At 42.7% G+C, this 13,774-nt stretch overlaps 1 protein-coding gene across 1 annotated transcript; it reads left to right on the top strand.

Moving 5' to 3' along the window:
- Window positions 1-5,813: 5,813 nt before the first annotated feature.
- On the top strand, window positions 5,814-6,727 carry LOC115679447 (GPI-anchored hemophore cfmA-like). Its single transcript, XM_030603042.2, has one exon. It carries the CDS (start codon window positions 5,872-5,874, stop codon window positions 6,358-6,360), a length of 489 nt encoding a protein of 162 aa, XP_030458902.2. The 5' UTR covers window positions 5,814-5,871; the 3' UTR covers window positions 6,361-6,727.
- The last annotated feature ends 7,047 nt before the right edge of the window (window positions 6,728-13,774 follow it).

The raw sequence follows: 13,774 nt of genomic DNA, 5'->3' as shown, positions 1-13,774 counted from the left end.
GGAGAGGTGAAGAAAGCATCGTCTCAGGGGGCGGAAGAGGCATCGTCTGGGGGTGTGAAGAAGACATCGTCTGAGGCAGTGGTATCGTCTGAGGGAGTGGAAAAGGCATCATCTGAGGGTGGCCAACTTCTACAGGAACAAAATCACGAAGAACAGCTTCCCTCTTCTCCAGTACCCGACTCAACTCTTGAGAATATTCCTGAGGTAACCTCTCCTACTCCTTCTTGTATCTTTAATGAGCTTAATACTTCTGTGGGATATAAATTACCTCCTAGACACAATCGAGGTAAGCCTCCAAATAGATATTCGCCGGATGCTGAAGAGAAGAGATGTACATATCCTATTGCAAATTATGTGTCAACTAAAAGGTTGTCAGGCCCAGTAAAGGCATTTATATCGAATGTGTCCACAGTTCGTATTCCAAAAGGGGTACAAGATGCTCTAAAAGATCCCAAGTGGGTTCAAGCAACGGAGGAGGAGATAGCTGCATTGAAAAAAAATGAGACTTGGAAGCTAATAGATTTACCCAAGGGAAAGAAGACTGTGGGATGTAAGTAGGTCTTTTCTGTGAAGTACAAAGTAGATGGATCGATTGAGAGGTACAAGGCAAGACTAGTAGCAAAGGGGTATACGCAAGCTTACGGAATTGACTATCAAGAGACATTTTCTCCGATTGCTAAACTTAATACTGTTCGGGTCTTGTTGTCTCTTGCAGCTAATTTAGACTAGCCACTACACCAGTATGATGTCAAGAATGCATTTCTTCATGGTAATCTCAAAGAAGAGATTTATATGGATGTTCCGCCAGGTTATTCTTCATCCTCACAACCTGAGGCAATGTGTAAGTTAGAGAGATCATTGTATGGTTTGAAGCAGTCTCCACGAGCATGGTTTGGCTTGTTCACTTTGGCGATGAAGAGGTATGGATATTCCCAAAGTGACTTAGATCACACATTGTTTCTAAAACGACATCAAAGGAAGGTAACAATGTCGATTATCTATGTTGATGATATGATTATCACTTGAGATGATTTGATAGAAATATCTAAGCTCCAAGAGAAACTTTCTGAGGAATTTGAGATGAAAAATCTTGGGGGGTTGAAATACTTCCTAGGGATTGAAGTAGCGAGGTTGACAGGGGAAATATTTCTCTCACAAAGAAAGTATGTGCTAGATTTATTGGCAGAGGTGGGAATGTTGGACTGCAAACCTACAGACTCACCAATTGTTCAGAACCATAGACTTAGGGAGTATCCAGATCAAGTGCCAACAAATAAAGAAAGATATCAAAGGTTAGTTGGCAAACTAATTTATCTATCGCATACTCATCCTGATATTGCATATGCGGTGAGTATTGTTAGCCAATTTATGCATGCCCAAAATGAAGATCATATGAATGCAGTGTTGCGTATACTTCGCTACTTGAAGTATTCTCCAAGACGAGGTTTGAGGTTCTTAAAAAGGGGTCATCTTGAAATCGAAGGATTTATTGACGCAGACTGGGCCGGGAGTGTTCATGACCGAAGATTAACTTCAGGATACTTCACTTTTGTTGGAGGAAACTTAGTTGTTTGGAGGAGCAAGAAACAAAAAGTAGTAGCATTATCAAGTGCAGAGGCTGAATTTAGAGGGATGGCCAAAGGGGTGTGTGAGCTCCTATGGCTTAAGAAGTTAATGTCAGAGATTGGGTTCGCTCCCAAAGCCGAGATGAAGTTGTTTAGTGATAACAAAGCAGAAATTGATATCTCTCATAATCCAGTTCAACATGATCGTACCAAACATGTTGAAGTAGACCGTCATTTTATCAAGCAAAACTTGGACGCCAAAGTGATTCAATTTCCATTTGTACGATCTGAAGATCAGTTGACAGATATTCTGACGAAGGCTGTATCAAGCAGGATCTTCTACAACTCACTTGACAAGTTGGGCATTCACGACATCTATGCACCAACTTGAGGGGGAGTGTGAGAATGAGCTGTAAAATATATTTATGATTGTAATTAGCTAGAATCAAGGATTATAATTAGCTAGTTTAGAGAATATATTTTTTAAGATTCTTTCTTTTCTTTGTATATATATATACGCCTCTAGGTCATTTTAAACTAATGAAGAAGATATACAGAAGAGTGAGGAATGTTATTTTCTTCCTCGAAATATCTTTGTGTTAACAGAATCAAGAAGAAGAAGAAGAAGAAAAAGGGAGACTCCTCGACGCGCAAGGTAAAAAGTAAGCCGAGAAGAATTGGAAATTGTACAGTCTTATTGCGTATGCGGTTTTGATTCTGTACGCATAATCTGACTCAGTCTAGTGTGGTGACTCACCTACCTATCTATGCGATTAGCACACACACATATATGTATAGAGAGATAGATAGTCTTCAATCCTGGGCCATCTTATAAATAAACATAAATTCTTTGTTTTAATGTAATTTTTTGTTTAAATATTTTATTGCAATTTCGAAATAAATATTAATATTTTCGTAATATTAGAGTAAGGGGAGCTATTTATTTCGTTTAGTACCATCAATCATAATTTCATAGACTGTGTGATAAATTATTTGGTTAATACCACGAAAAGCCCTAAACTAGTACAAATGTGATAAATTTATCTCAACTAATATTTTGATCACCAAAAATCCAAAAATGACACACATGTGACAAATTAAAGTTTACCATCAAATTGCTAAGTTAGATAACACGTAGCAGTATCCTTCGTTAGTTTCCGTTAAATTTTACCATCAAATTACTGAATTAGATGACACGTGGCAATTGATAGGTGTATCAATTTAGGGTTTTACCCATCTGTTTGTCACAGGTTTACCAATTTTTTTATTTTTCGTGATATTAATCCAATTTAATGAAGGTTAAATTTATCACAAGTGTACCAATTTGGGGTTTTTACTTGTCAAAAAATTAGTTTGAGGTAAATTTATCACAAGTGTACCAGTTTGGGGTATATTCTAGTCAAAAAATTAGTTCGAGATAAATTTGTCACAGATGTACCAATTTGGAGTTTTTCGTGGTATTAACTCTAAATTATATATACCTTACAAAAAAAACTCTAAATTATATATGATTTATTAAAATTATTTTATCTTTCAAATTAAGTGATTTATTTATTTAGTGTAATTTTTCTTTTGGACTATATCAAATTACTTGAAGAAAATCAATTATGCTTTAATTAGCAATTATAAATTTATCGATAATAAATATATTTAGAGTGAGATTTGAATTATTTTTTTTACGTTTTTCTATTTTAATTTTTTTGTTACTTTTCCCTTTTTTCATTGATTTCATAGTGTTGCGTTTGTTTACCAAAATATTTAGATCTATAATATTAAGATCGGATTTTGTAATATTTGTTTTTAATATAAATAGTAGAACATTCATTATCCTCACTTAAAATTTCAAACTTCCCCCCTTGCTATATTTTTAATTATAAATATGGTTTATTTGCACTGAGAATCGAGAGTATCATTTTGAATAGATATATTTATCCTCAAAAGCTTATCCAGAATCTCCATTAACATTTCATGAATAATAGAATGTAAAAAATACTTCATTCAAAGAGAGTAGATAATCAAAGCAAGTAGACTTACTTTTTTTTTTCTTTCTATCATTTCCTCAAATCTAATCCTACTTTTCCTTTTCCTTGAAACTCTTTCCATTTCGTATGAGAAATTTGTCATGTTTTATTCTTTTTTTTTTATTCAGTCCTTTGTAAAGGGTTAAACCAACGCCTAAGTTCATCTCTTTTTACTCATTGTTTTATCTTTCGTGGAATTAATATTGAGATAAAAGACAAGATTTGAATAATAAATTATTAAATCAAAACTCATGGACTTGTTTCTTATCAATTTATTTTGAAAATTTATTATCAAATTAAATGGATGTTTAAATAGAACTATTCCCACTATTATTTTCAATTAAGTGATTTTTTTTGAAAAAATATAAGAAACATTTAAAATAAGTGAATTTTCAAAGCAGAAAAAAATAAAATGTTAATTTGTCTACGCCTTAAAGAAAAAGGCTACATTGTTTTGCAAGATAATGGATTTCAAAATAAAAAATAAAACTACATAAAATATTAACAATATTACTCAAATTTAACAAAATTTATTTTTGTTTTTGTAATATCCAAGTTAGAGCATTTATTTATATTGATTTTTCCTTCATAATTAACTTTTGTAAAAGTAAAGAACACTATGAGTTTCGATTTCTTTTAAACTTGGAAAATAAATTATTCAAATAAATTATAAAACGTGAGAATTATATGAAATTAGATGAATATTATTAGTGTATTTCTACACTAGATTTTATTGTCTTTTAAACTTGAGTGTATGTCTTTATTAGGTGCAATTTGTTTACTTAATTTAGAGCATTGAAAGTTATGAAATTTGTTGCGAAAGTGCATTCGGGATTTAAAACGTGTCAAATTTGACTAACGGAAATGTTGACATGACTTTTTTTCTTACTTTTTTAAGACACATGACACCCACCAAATGCTATATAAAAATAATTGAAATTGTAGAAAGAAAAAGAAAAAAAGGATAAAAACTTCAAAATTAAAAAGAACAAAAATTCAAAAAATAAAAAGCTAAAAATTTTAAAAAAAAAAGGGATAAGAATTAAACTAAATTATGTGATAGACTCGTGCCAAGCGATGAATATGGCCATTAATATAAACGTCAGGTTGCTGATATACCACGTCTCTTAATAGGGAGAGGAGGGTTTATTTCCATGGATTTTGAACATCTCCTGCTACCACATTTTTCACCGTTAGATTTATGCTGTGTGGCAACACAACACTCGAAAAAAAAAAAAACTGCAGCCTCCTCCATCTGTCCCTTTCTCTCTCTCTCCCCTCCCTCCCTCCCCTCTGCCCTGCATTGTCCGCGAGCCACCACCACCGTGGCCGCCAACATGCCGTCTTCGACGTCTCCCATGACCTTGTGGTTGGCATCCGAGTGCGATATCTATGCCACCGAGCCTCTTCGTCAGTGTTTTGTGCTCTCTAAGGTTGCCCGACTCTTCAGTTTAAGGGTTAGCAGTGGCAGCCGACCCACGAAATGCCCAACTACGGTTACTACTGATCTTGATCAGTTGTGATGTAGCTCAAACTCTCATCGATAGAAAGGCACGAGTCCCACTTCTGTAATTGAGAGTAATGTAACAGAGAGATGTGATATGTTAATTATAGTTAAATTATTTATTAAATATAGCACTAGTTTAAGGGTGAATCAGAATAAAACTTTGCACCTTGATTTCTCTTTCTCGATTTTAATCTCTATCTTGTTGTGTTTGTACCCATAATCTTAACACGATTGACCAATCCGAGTCCTCGCCCACAGATTGACCTCGATCCCGAGTTGAGCCGACCCGATCCTTGAGTAAAATGAGCATCAGCCACCAATCCGTACCTAATGACTGTGATTGTCAGATTAGAATCCTACCAAACCACACTAACGATTAAACAATGTCAAATAAAACGAAAAACCCCATCTAATTTTAAACCCACTATGCTAAGTGGAGATCAAATGGGTCGGTTTGATCAAGCCACATGCCGACCCGTTCCCTTGTCTCATCCTTTGGCTCGAACTCTCAGCCACAAAACACGACCACGTTCGACTAGAAAACCTCCCAAAAAGAGCCACCTCACCAGCTCCACTTTCCAAGTCATCAATCATCGAATCTCCACTTCGTCATTCGCTTGTCTTCACGCGAAAAAGAGAACCAAGTCGTGAGCTAGAGAGCGGTATAAATAGGCATGCAGAAACCCGCTTCAACCTCGGACTACTATATTTGGAGATAATACTCATCGTTGACAGTTTCCGCATTTGGTCATTGAAGTTATAGTCTTCTGAAATTTTGATGATTCCGAAAATGGCAGCTCCTAAACTAGCCATGGTCATGGCTTTTCTGCTTCTCACAACTTTAGTTGTTAATGTGTGCGCGAGCAGGGCGGCAAGAAAGGAGTTGGGTGTGGATCTTGGAGGCATAGGGGTCGGCATTGGAGCTGGGATAGGCCTTGGCTTAGGAGGTGGCGGCGGATCCGGTTCCGACTCTGGCTCTGGCTCTGGGTCTGGTTCTGGGTCCGGGTCCGGGTCCGGGTCTGGGTCCTGGTCCGGCTCTAGCTCTGGCTCTGGCTCATGGTCTGGGTCTGGTTCTGGTTCTAGTTCTGGTTCAGGTTCGGGGTCGAGCTCAGAAGCAGGCTCGTATGCTGGGTCATATGCCGGGTCTAGGGCAGGTTCCGGGGCAGACTCCGAAGCAGGATCATATGCCGGGTCCTACACAGGGTCCAGGGCTGGGTCAGGGTCTGGATCAGGCTCAGGCTCTGGACGTGGTGGAGGATACGGTTGAGGGTTTGGCAGAGGTGGAGGATGGGGCTACGGCGAAGGACGTGGATATGGAGGAGGATATGGGAAGGGAGATGGAAACTGAACTGGATGATATGTTTCATCATGCATAGCTAACGGTCTTAATTCGAACTAGACAATCACTACCACCTTTGTATGAGAATAAGTATCTAAGATCGACTAAGAACATCGTCATTCCGTGTCTGTGTGTGTGTTTTCCCTTTTGGGCTAGAGATTGTGTGTTTAAAAGAGTGCAGAAGTTGGGTCAACTTTCTAGAGATGTACTGGGTTGGTTGTTGGAAGGTTTCATTCTCTTGTATCCCAAGCATTTTTCATTGTTAAGAATAATTGATCGTGTAATCATTTGAAAACTACGTTCGCCGATAACGTCGTTGCATACACCTTCCCAAACACGGAAGTCACTCCGAATTCACTGGGCAAAAAATGAGTGTGGAGTATTGTTTCCTTGTCATGTGCGTGCACACCTCCTGTTACTATCTTATCGATCGTTAGAACATCGGAAATTGGCAGATCAAAATCTTGAAAAAAAAAATAGATATACATGAGACAGTTGATAAAGTATCAAGAAAAAAAGAAATGCAATTTTCTTTGTGAGATGCGAGATCCTCCTTAGATCAGCACTGCTTCACTTGCTAGGGCCATACATCCAGTGCCTCAAAAGAACATGATTTAATAGAGTTCATCCACTATTGGCAAAGAAAAATGGGGGACAGTTTATTTCTTTGCATTTCGTTCTCTTCTCCCTTTCCTATTGAATGTTGGGCAGCGTCTTCAAATGACATTAAGCAACTTTTTTTGTAAAATCAACAAATTGACGTATCAAAAACAGGAACAGGAAAGGATAAAACCGGGTGATTATCTATTTGAATACTATTATTAGTATATCAAGTTATTATTGCAAACTATAATTTTCAAGCTCAAGAAATTTCACTACTGACAGCTAACATGATGTTTCTCAAGTAGTTGGAATAAAATGTATCCTAATCTTGGTCATTAGGGGTGATGGTTGGTTTGGTTCAGATCCTCACTAATATCATCGACGCCTTGTGCGGCCCACCTCGCGGAGCTCGGGGCAGATGGTGGCTTTGATGCCGCAGCGCTCGCCGATGAGGAGGCCCTAGTGGAAGATGTGCGAGAGGGAGCTCATCATGTTGTCGAGCTCCTCCTCCTTCATGTCGAGGAGGGTGTTGGCCACGAAACCCAGCTCGGCTATCTTGGAAACCATTAGGTACCTTATCTCGTACGCCTCGAATTGCTCCTCCAGCCCTCCCATCGTTCTCAAGCTTTCTGTTGTAAAATCGGCAACGCAGTAGAAGCGGGTCGTAACTTTGTAATTAAGTCGGGAGCTATAGAAATTCGATGGAGAAATAAAACGAGGAACAATAAAAGGACACGAGAAATTTACGTGGTTCGGTCTAAATGTCGAAACTTACGTCCACGGAAAGAACCGGCAAATGATCCACTAATAAATCAGAGAATTACAAGATTACAATCACTTACGCTCAAGTGTTTTTCAGCCGTAATATATACCAAATTCCCAGTATTTAATAGCTCAACTCAATGGACTTGATTCCGTACAAATCTCTCTAAGTTCACGCCTCTATTCGTTTCTTGAGCTCTCTCTCCTCGCACTATTTAGAACTCCCAATGAGCTCTCTCTAGTTGTACACAAAGAGGCGCCCGCCCCCATCTATTACGCATGAAGTAATCTTCCCTTCTTTTCGGTTGCCAGAGGAAATCAATGAATAAAACAAAAACAAGCCCACGCCTTTTTTATAGTTATATAATATTGTCAAAAGTAGGGCCCCCTTCATTTATGTGGGCCCCCTGCCCTTTCTCTCTTCTCCTTCTTCTCTTCTCCTTCCCTTTCTCTTCTTCTTCCTTCTTCCTTCTTCCTTGGCCCCGACTGGTTCAGCTCCTGCCACTGCTCGCCCGACCGCAACCCGCCACTGATCGCCCCGCCGTCCGCCTCGCGCCGCCGTAGCCCCGACTGAGCTGCGCCGCCGCTCGTCAGCCGCCCGCAGTCCCGTCGGCCGCCCCGGTCGCCTGGTCACTCCCCTCCTCCCGCCGTTTGCGCGAGCCGCGAGCTCGTCGCCATGACCGCCGCACGCCCAACTGTCGCCGCCGTCACCGCTCGCCAGCCCAGTCGCCGCTCGACCTCCGCCCGCCGCTCGCCACCGCCACTGTCACCGCCGGGCCCCTGCCTCCCTTTCTCTCGGTCTTCTCCTCTTTCACCCCCCGAGCACGCGAGCTCGGCTCGCCGCCGCTTGCTGCCGCGTCCGACGAGCCCCGGCCGCTGCCCAGCCGTCCAGTCAGCTCCCCAGCACCGACCCGATGCCTGAGCGTCGCCGTCGCCGCCGCCGAAAGCCCCCCAGCCGCGCCACCCCTCCTCGGCCACCTTCTTCTTCTTCCTTCGCTTCCCGCCGTCGCCGGGACCAGCTCGCCGCCGCGTCGCCTTGCCAACCCGACGGGACCGGCTCGCCGCCTCGCCGCCGTCGTCCCTGCTGCTTGACGACGACGCTGCTGCCCCCTTGCTCTGGCCGAGATAGTCGCCGAACTCACCGCCGCGCCGCCGTCGCCGCTCGCCCGTCCCGGCCAGCCAGTTCGCCGGCCAGCCAGCCAGCCGGCCGGCCAGCCGTGCCCAGGCCGTGGCCGACTCGTTTCCGGCGAGTCCCGGCGTGCCCAACTCCTCTCGGCCGTGCGCCCGGCGTCGCCGCCCGTTGGCCAGCTCGTCGCTCGTCCCGCTCGGCCCTTGGCCCGTTCCGTTCGGCCCCTCGCCCGTGCACCCGGCGCCCCGCTTGACCGGCCCGGCGCCTCGCCCGTCGCCCAGGCGCGTTGCCCGTTCAGCCGGCCCGTCGCCCGGGCACGTCGTCCATCCCGCTCGGCCGTACGCCCCGAGCACGTCGATTGGCCACCGTGCCCGCGCGCCAGGCACACCGTCCGGCAATCGTGCCCATGTTGGCCGGCCAGCGCGCCCGTCGCGCCCTCGCCCGCGCCAAGTCGTCACTGTTCACCCGGGCCATTTTGAGCCCGTGTGGATTTTTCTCGGGCCAAACTTAGGTAAGTGACTTTCTAAACCCTATTTAGTACTTTGGATATTTTATAGACTTGTCTCGGGTTTAGAACGGTTAGGGCGTGATTTAATTTAATTATATTATGATATAATTGTGCTAATTGGATTGGATAAAATAATAGGCATGATTTGGGTGATCGTATGTAGCCGACTTGAACGTCGGGTTTGGGGATTGATATGGTGAATTGTGAATTGGATTGAGTTGTGAATATGGATCGTTTGATGCAATTGGCATGAAATTGATTGAATTGAATGGCGTGTGCATGCCTGTCGATTTTAAGCCAGGATTGATCGGAGGGCTACGGACTTGGGACGTGTTGACGACGGTCCGTGTGAAGGCATGAATGGCCGGTGTGCCAAATGGATGCGGGCTTGAGACGTGTTGACGGTGGCCCGTTGAAGGTGTGTTGGACCGGGACGTGTTTACGTCGGTCATTGGAAATCAAGCCCGGATTGATCGGAGAGCTACGGACTTGAGACGTGTTGACGGTGGTCCGTGTGAAAACATGAATGGCGGGTGTGCCAAATGGGCCTGAGTCGCAGTAGCGTGGGCAATGAGAATGGACCTGAGGCGCAGTGGCGCGGGTCGTGAGAAAGATGTTCGGCCACGCATGCGAATTGAGTGTGATTGAATTGGTTGGTTAAGCGTGTGATTGAATTGGCTGGTTGAATTAGTTGGATTGATTGAGTGCAAGTGTGGTTGGTGTTTGAGCGATTGTGATGCGTTATTTAATTACTATTATTGCATCACCACATGACGACTAACGTGCAGAGTTTACATGGGCTTGATGGCAAGGTAAGTATAATGATGCGAATTCTATATGTTATAGGGTAGATTGCATGTATGACTTGTCTGGATATGCATTGGCCTACGTGGGGTATAGGGAGTTACTTATTGAGACTCGTTCTTACGGTTATTATATAACCATTTCATATGTCCCGTCCTTGATCATGCCGCCTCGGTATTTTGGGATACCCGAGCATATCGATCACATGGTGACGGAGTATCCAGTGGGGTAGAACCTGGTGTACTATAGGCATGCTAGTGTAGTGCATGTAGACGTGGGCACCGTGAACTGGAAGCCCATGACGTTTTTGGCTTGGCTATATCGAGAGAATGACGAGGAATTGATGGGGCCGATACAAGGGTTTGACGTCCCCCAAGGAGGTTTAGTGCCGGGATTAGGGGACTGGGACCCAATGGAAGTTGTCCCTCCCGATGGTGAAGTTATCGACCCGGAGTTCGTCCCCGAAAGCCCTGACCCGGAACCGGAGTTGGAGCCGATGGAATCTGACTTGGAGCTGGAGCCTGTAGTCGAACCCTCCGAGTCCGAGTCCGACGGAGAGCCCATGGAGTTGGAGTCCGAAGATGAGCCGGTTGAGATCGAAGCTGATACGGAGTCCGAGTCTTCAGGATCTGATCCAGATTGGGCACCGTAGAGGCGTCTAGGTGCCAGGCTTAGAAGCCCTTTTTGGTAGAGCCTTCTTTTTGTGCAGCTCGCTAGCTTACCCTCCCACCTACCTCTTTTTGTTGATCATGGTGGGTCTAATCCTAGGAACCTAATGTCTGACTTGTACGACCGATTGTTGTAAGTGACGGTCTTCTATTATTAGGCTATTATCGGTTTGTGTTATTGTTACCCCTTGTCATTATTAATTGTCTGGGTTGTTTCTATCTATTTCCGCTCGTGCCTAATCTCTGATGTTTGGGTTGGGTCGGCGACGTGCCTGGGACGTTGCATTCAAGTATTGACCATCGAGGGATGATCGCGCGCTCGTAGGGTGCGGGGCGTGACAGATCGTAGCCACAAAAGGCATATAACTTCACATGCTCATGGCTTGGCTTAGGTTTTATACACAATCCCTTTGATGGTCTCTTCATTCCCATTCGATGTGGGACTCTTGGCATTTGCATGAAGACAAGCCAAGAGTCTCACATTGAAGGTGTTCAAGGCAAGCCGAGAGTCCCATATCGAATGAGAACGAAGAGGCATTAGAATTATTGTGTATAAAACCCAAGCCAAGCCTTGTAATTAGAGTTCAATACACCCAAGCCAAGCATTGTAATTAGAGATCAATGCATTTACAATACATGGCAATTAGAGTTCAAATTATTTTATAAAAAAAATTAAATAATGAATTTTTTTAAAAAAAATTTCATTATTATTATTTTTTAAAAAATAATTTGGAACAGGAACCGGGCCCGTAGGCCATGGGCCGGTTCCGGTTCCGAACCGCGGGCCCGGTCAATGGGCTGGGCCCGGATTTGACCGAGCCAGTTCCGGGCCAAAATCTGCCCGTGGCCATGACTAGCCTGTGGAAATCCCGCGCGAGAAGGAAATTGAAGACTTCGCTGCGTGTTAGTCAAAAAGTACCGTCTCATTTGTCTTCAACAAGAGAACATATCTCACTTGTCTTTAGCATATCTCTCTTAAACGGGACTCATGCGCAACTTACAATAAATGCTTCTCATGCACCACCGAACATTAGATGAGAACGTGTGCAGCCGAATCCACAAAATCAACAAGATGACGTACGTAAATAATTTTAGTCATCGGATATTGACCAATGGCTGAAATTCAAAATATAATTTAACATTTTCTGGATCCATTCTTGCGGTTCAAATGATGCTTGTGTGTGACTGTTCCCTCCTTGTATATAAAACACATGTACATGATGCCCAGATGGTCCTTCTCCCTCGCAGATATACGTTACATGTATGTTGTGGAGAAGGGATTTCGTTGCATGGTACAGGACAGTGACTATAAGTTGAAGGGGCAGGTCGAGAACGAACTAGACGAGCAGACCAGGCTCCAATCCAGTTAGTAGACGGGGTACGTTGTGTTTGGGTTGTCATCGGGAATTGCTCACTGACACGGAGTAGTCTTGTCACCGGCTTTGTTTTGTAGTTTGTTTTGTGGGTTGTCACGCACGCACAGTGCAGACCGTGAAGGAATGTCCTCCGGCGACCCACCTGCGGCGACTGAGCTGGATCCCCCGCGCTACAGATGCAGATTCACCGACGTGGTGGCGGAGCAATCAGTTGAAGTCAGGGGCCAGGAGACGAGGGAGGGTGTCGGCGTTGAGAATCAGTTGAGGGAGGGTATCTTCTATAGACTTTTGTGAAAATGGCCAAAGTGGGCTTGTAAAAATGTTCCCAGGAGTTAATCAAGTGATTATTAAAATGGTGTTTTGGTTTGACTGTTGTGAACCGTTTTCCTACCTATCCCTATTTATTATTGTTGTATGAGGATTATTATTATAGCTTCCGCATACGTAGTTAAAAGATAAAATGTTGGGTCGGCGACACTTCCTGGGACGTCGCATCATGACAACCATAATGGGATGTTGCGTGCTCGAAAGGTTCGGGGCGTGACATATGACGTCCCCACTATTTTCAAAAAGTCTCTCTTAAGGAAATAGGAAGACGGGACCTTGTAGTCTAGTAGCCTTATTTTCCGCGAATCTGGCCCAAACAACATTGAATAAAGGATTATGACTTCCAGTGTCTCTTGTCGTTGATGTTCTTGTTTATCAATAACAGAATGGGAAGTGAAATCAATTCAAATTATAGATTTTTCTTTAAGGAATGAAAGATAAATTTTCATTGTGGGAAATTTCTCGGTCTTTCCAGAAAATTACGCAACGCGATAAAAGAGACTTCTCACGACTTAAAACGTGAAGTGGAATCCATTGATGTTACATGTTTTCTTTTTGGTGGGTATCAATTATTATAGTTAATAGAATATTTTTAATTAGATCAATTTATTTGTGTTTTTTATTCGTTATCTAGTAGGGTAACAACAAAACAAATAAGGGAATTCCTATAGAACCGATAACACATAGTACATGTGGAGAGTTACTCTTCTTATTTTAGTGAATCGCACTAGTCGTGTGAGAACATGCATAATATAAGTCCTTATGTTTTGATGGTTGATTAATCAAGTCCTAAACAAATTATTTTTGGTTAAAATGAGTCCTAAATGTTTTGACTAAGATGCAATCAAGAAGTAATATCACTGCAGGTGACCTTTACTAACCGGAAGTTGTACTCTTTGAGATTATTATGAAATGAAGCATCATTTGAACCACAATTAGAAATAGAACATATGAATCTTATAGATCATTGAGTGGAGAATTTGATTATGGAAACCAATAGAGAATTAAAGCCTACATTTTACAAAAACAGATAGGAAAAACCCAAAGTATATGATTTTCGTTTTTTCTTGAGTCACATAATGTTATGGAGAAAATTTTAATTATGGTTTGAATAAAGTCTCATGATCAAGTTTCTGACTCAGTTTTCAAAGAAACTTATTCGTGT

The sequence above is a fragment of the Syzygium oleosum genome, unplaced genomic scaffold (assembly GCF_021117445.2).
Source record: "Syzygium oleosum isolate NSW1041296 unplaced genomic scaffold, Sole_v2.1 Sole_v2.04, whole genome shotgun sequence".
In the NCBI taxonomy this organism is placed as follows: domain Eukaryota; kingdom Viridiplantae; phylum Streptophyta; class Magnoliopsida; order Myrtales; family Myrtaceae; genus Syzygium; species Syzygium oleosum.
This window is presented reverse-complemented; position numbering and strand designations above follow the sequence as displayed.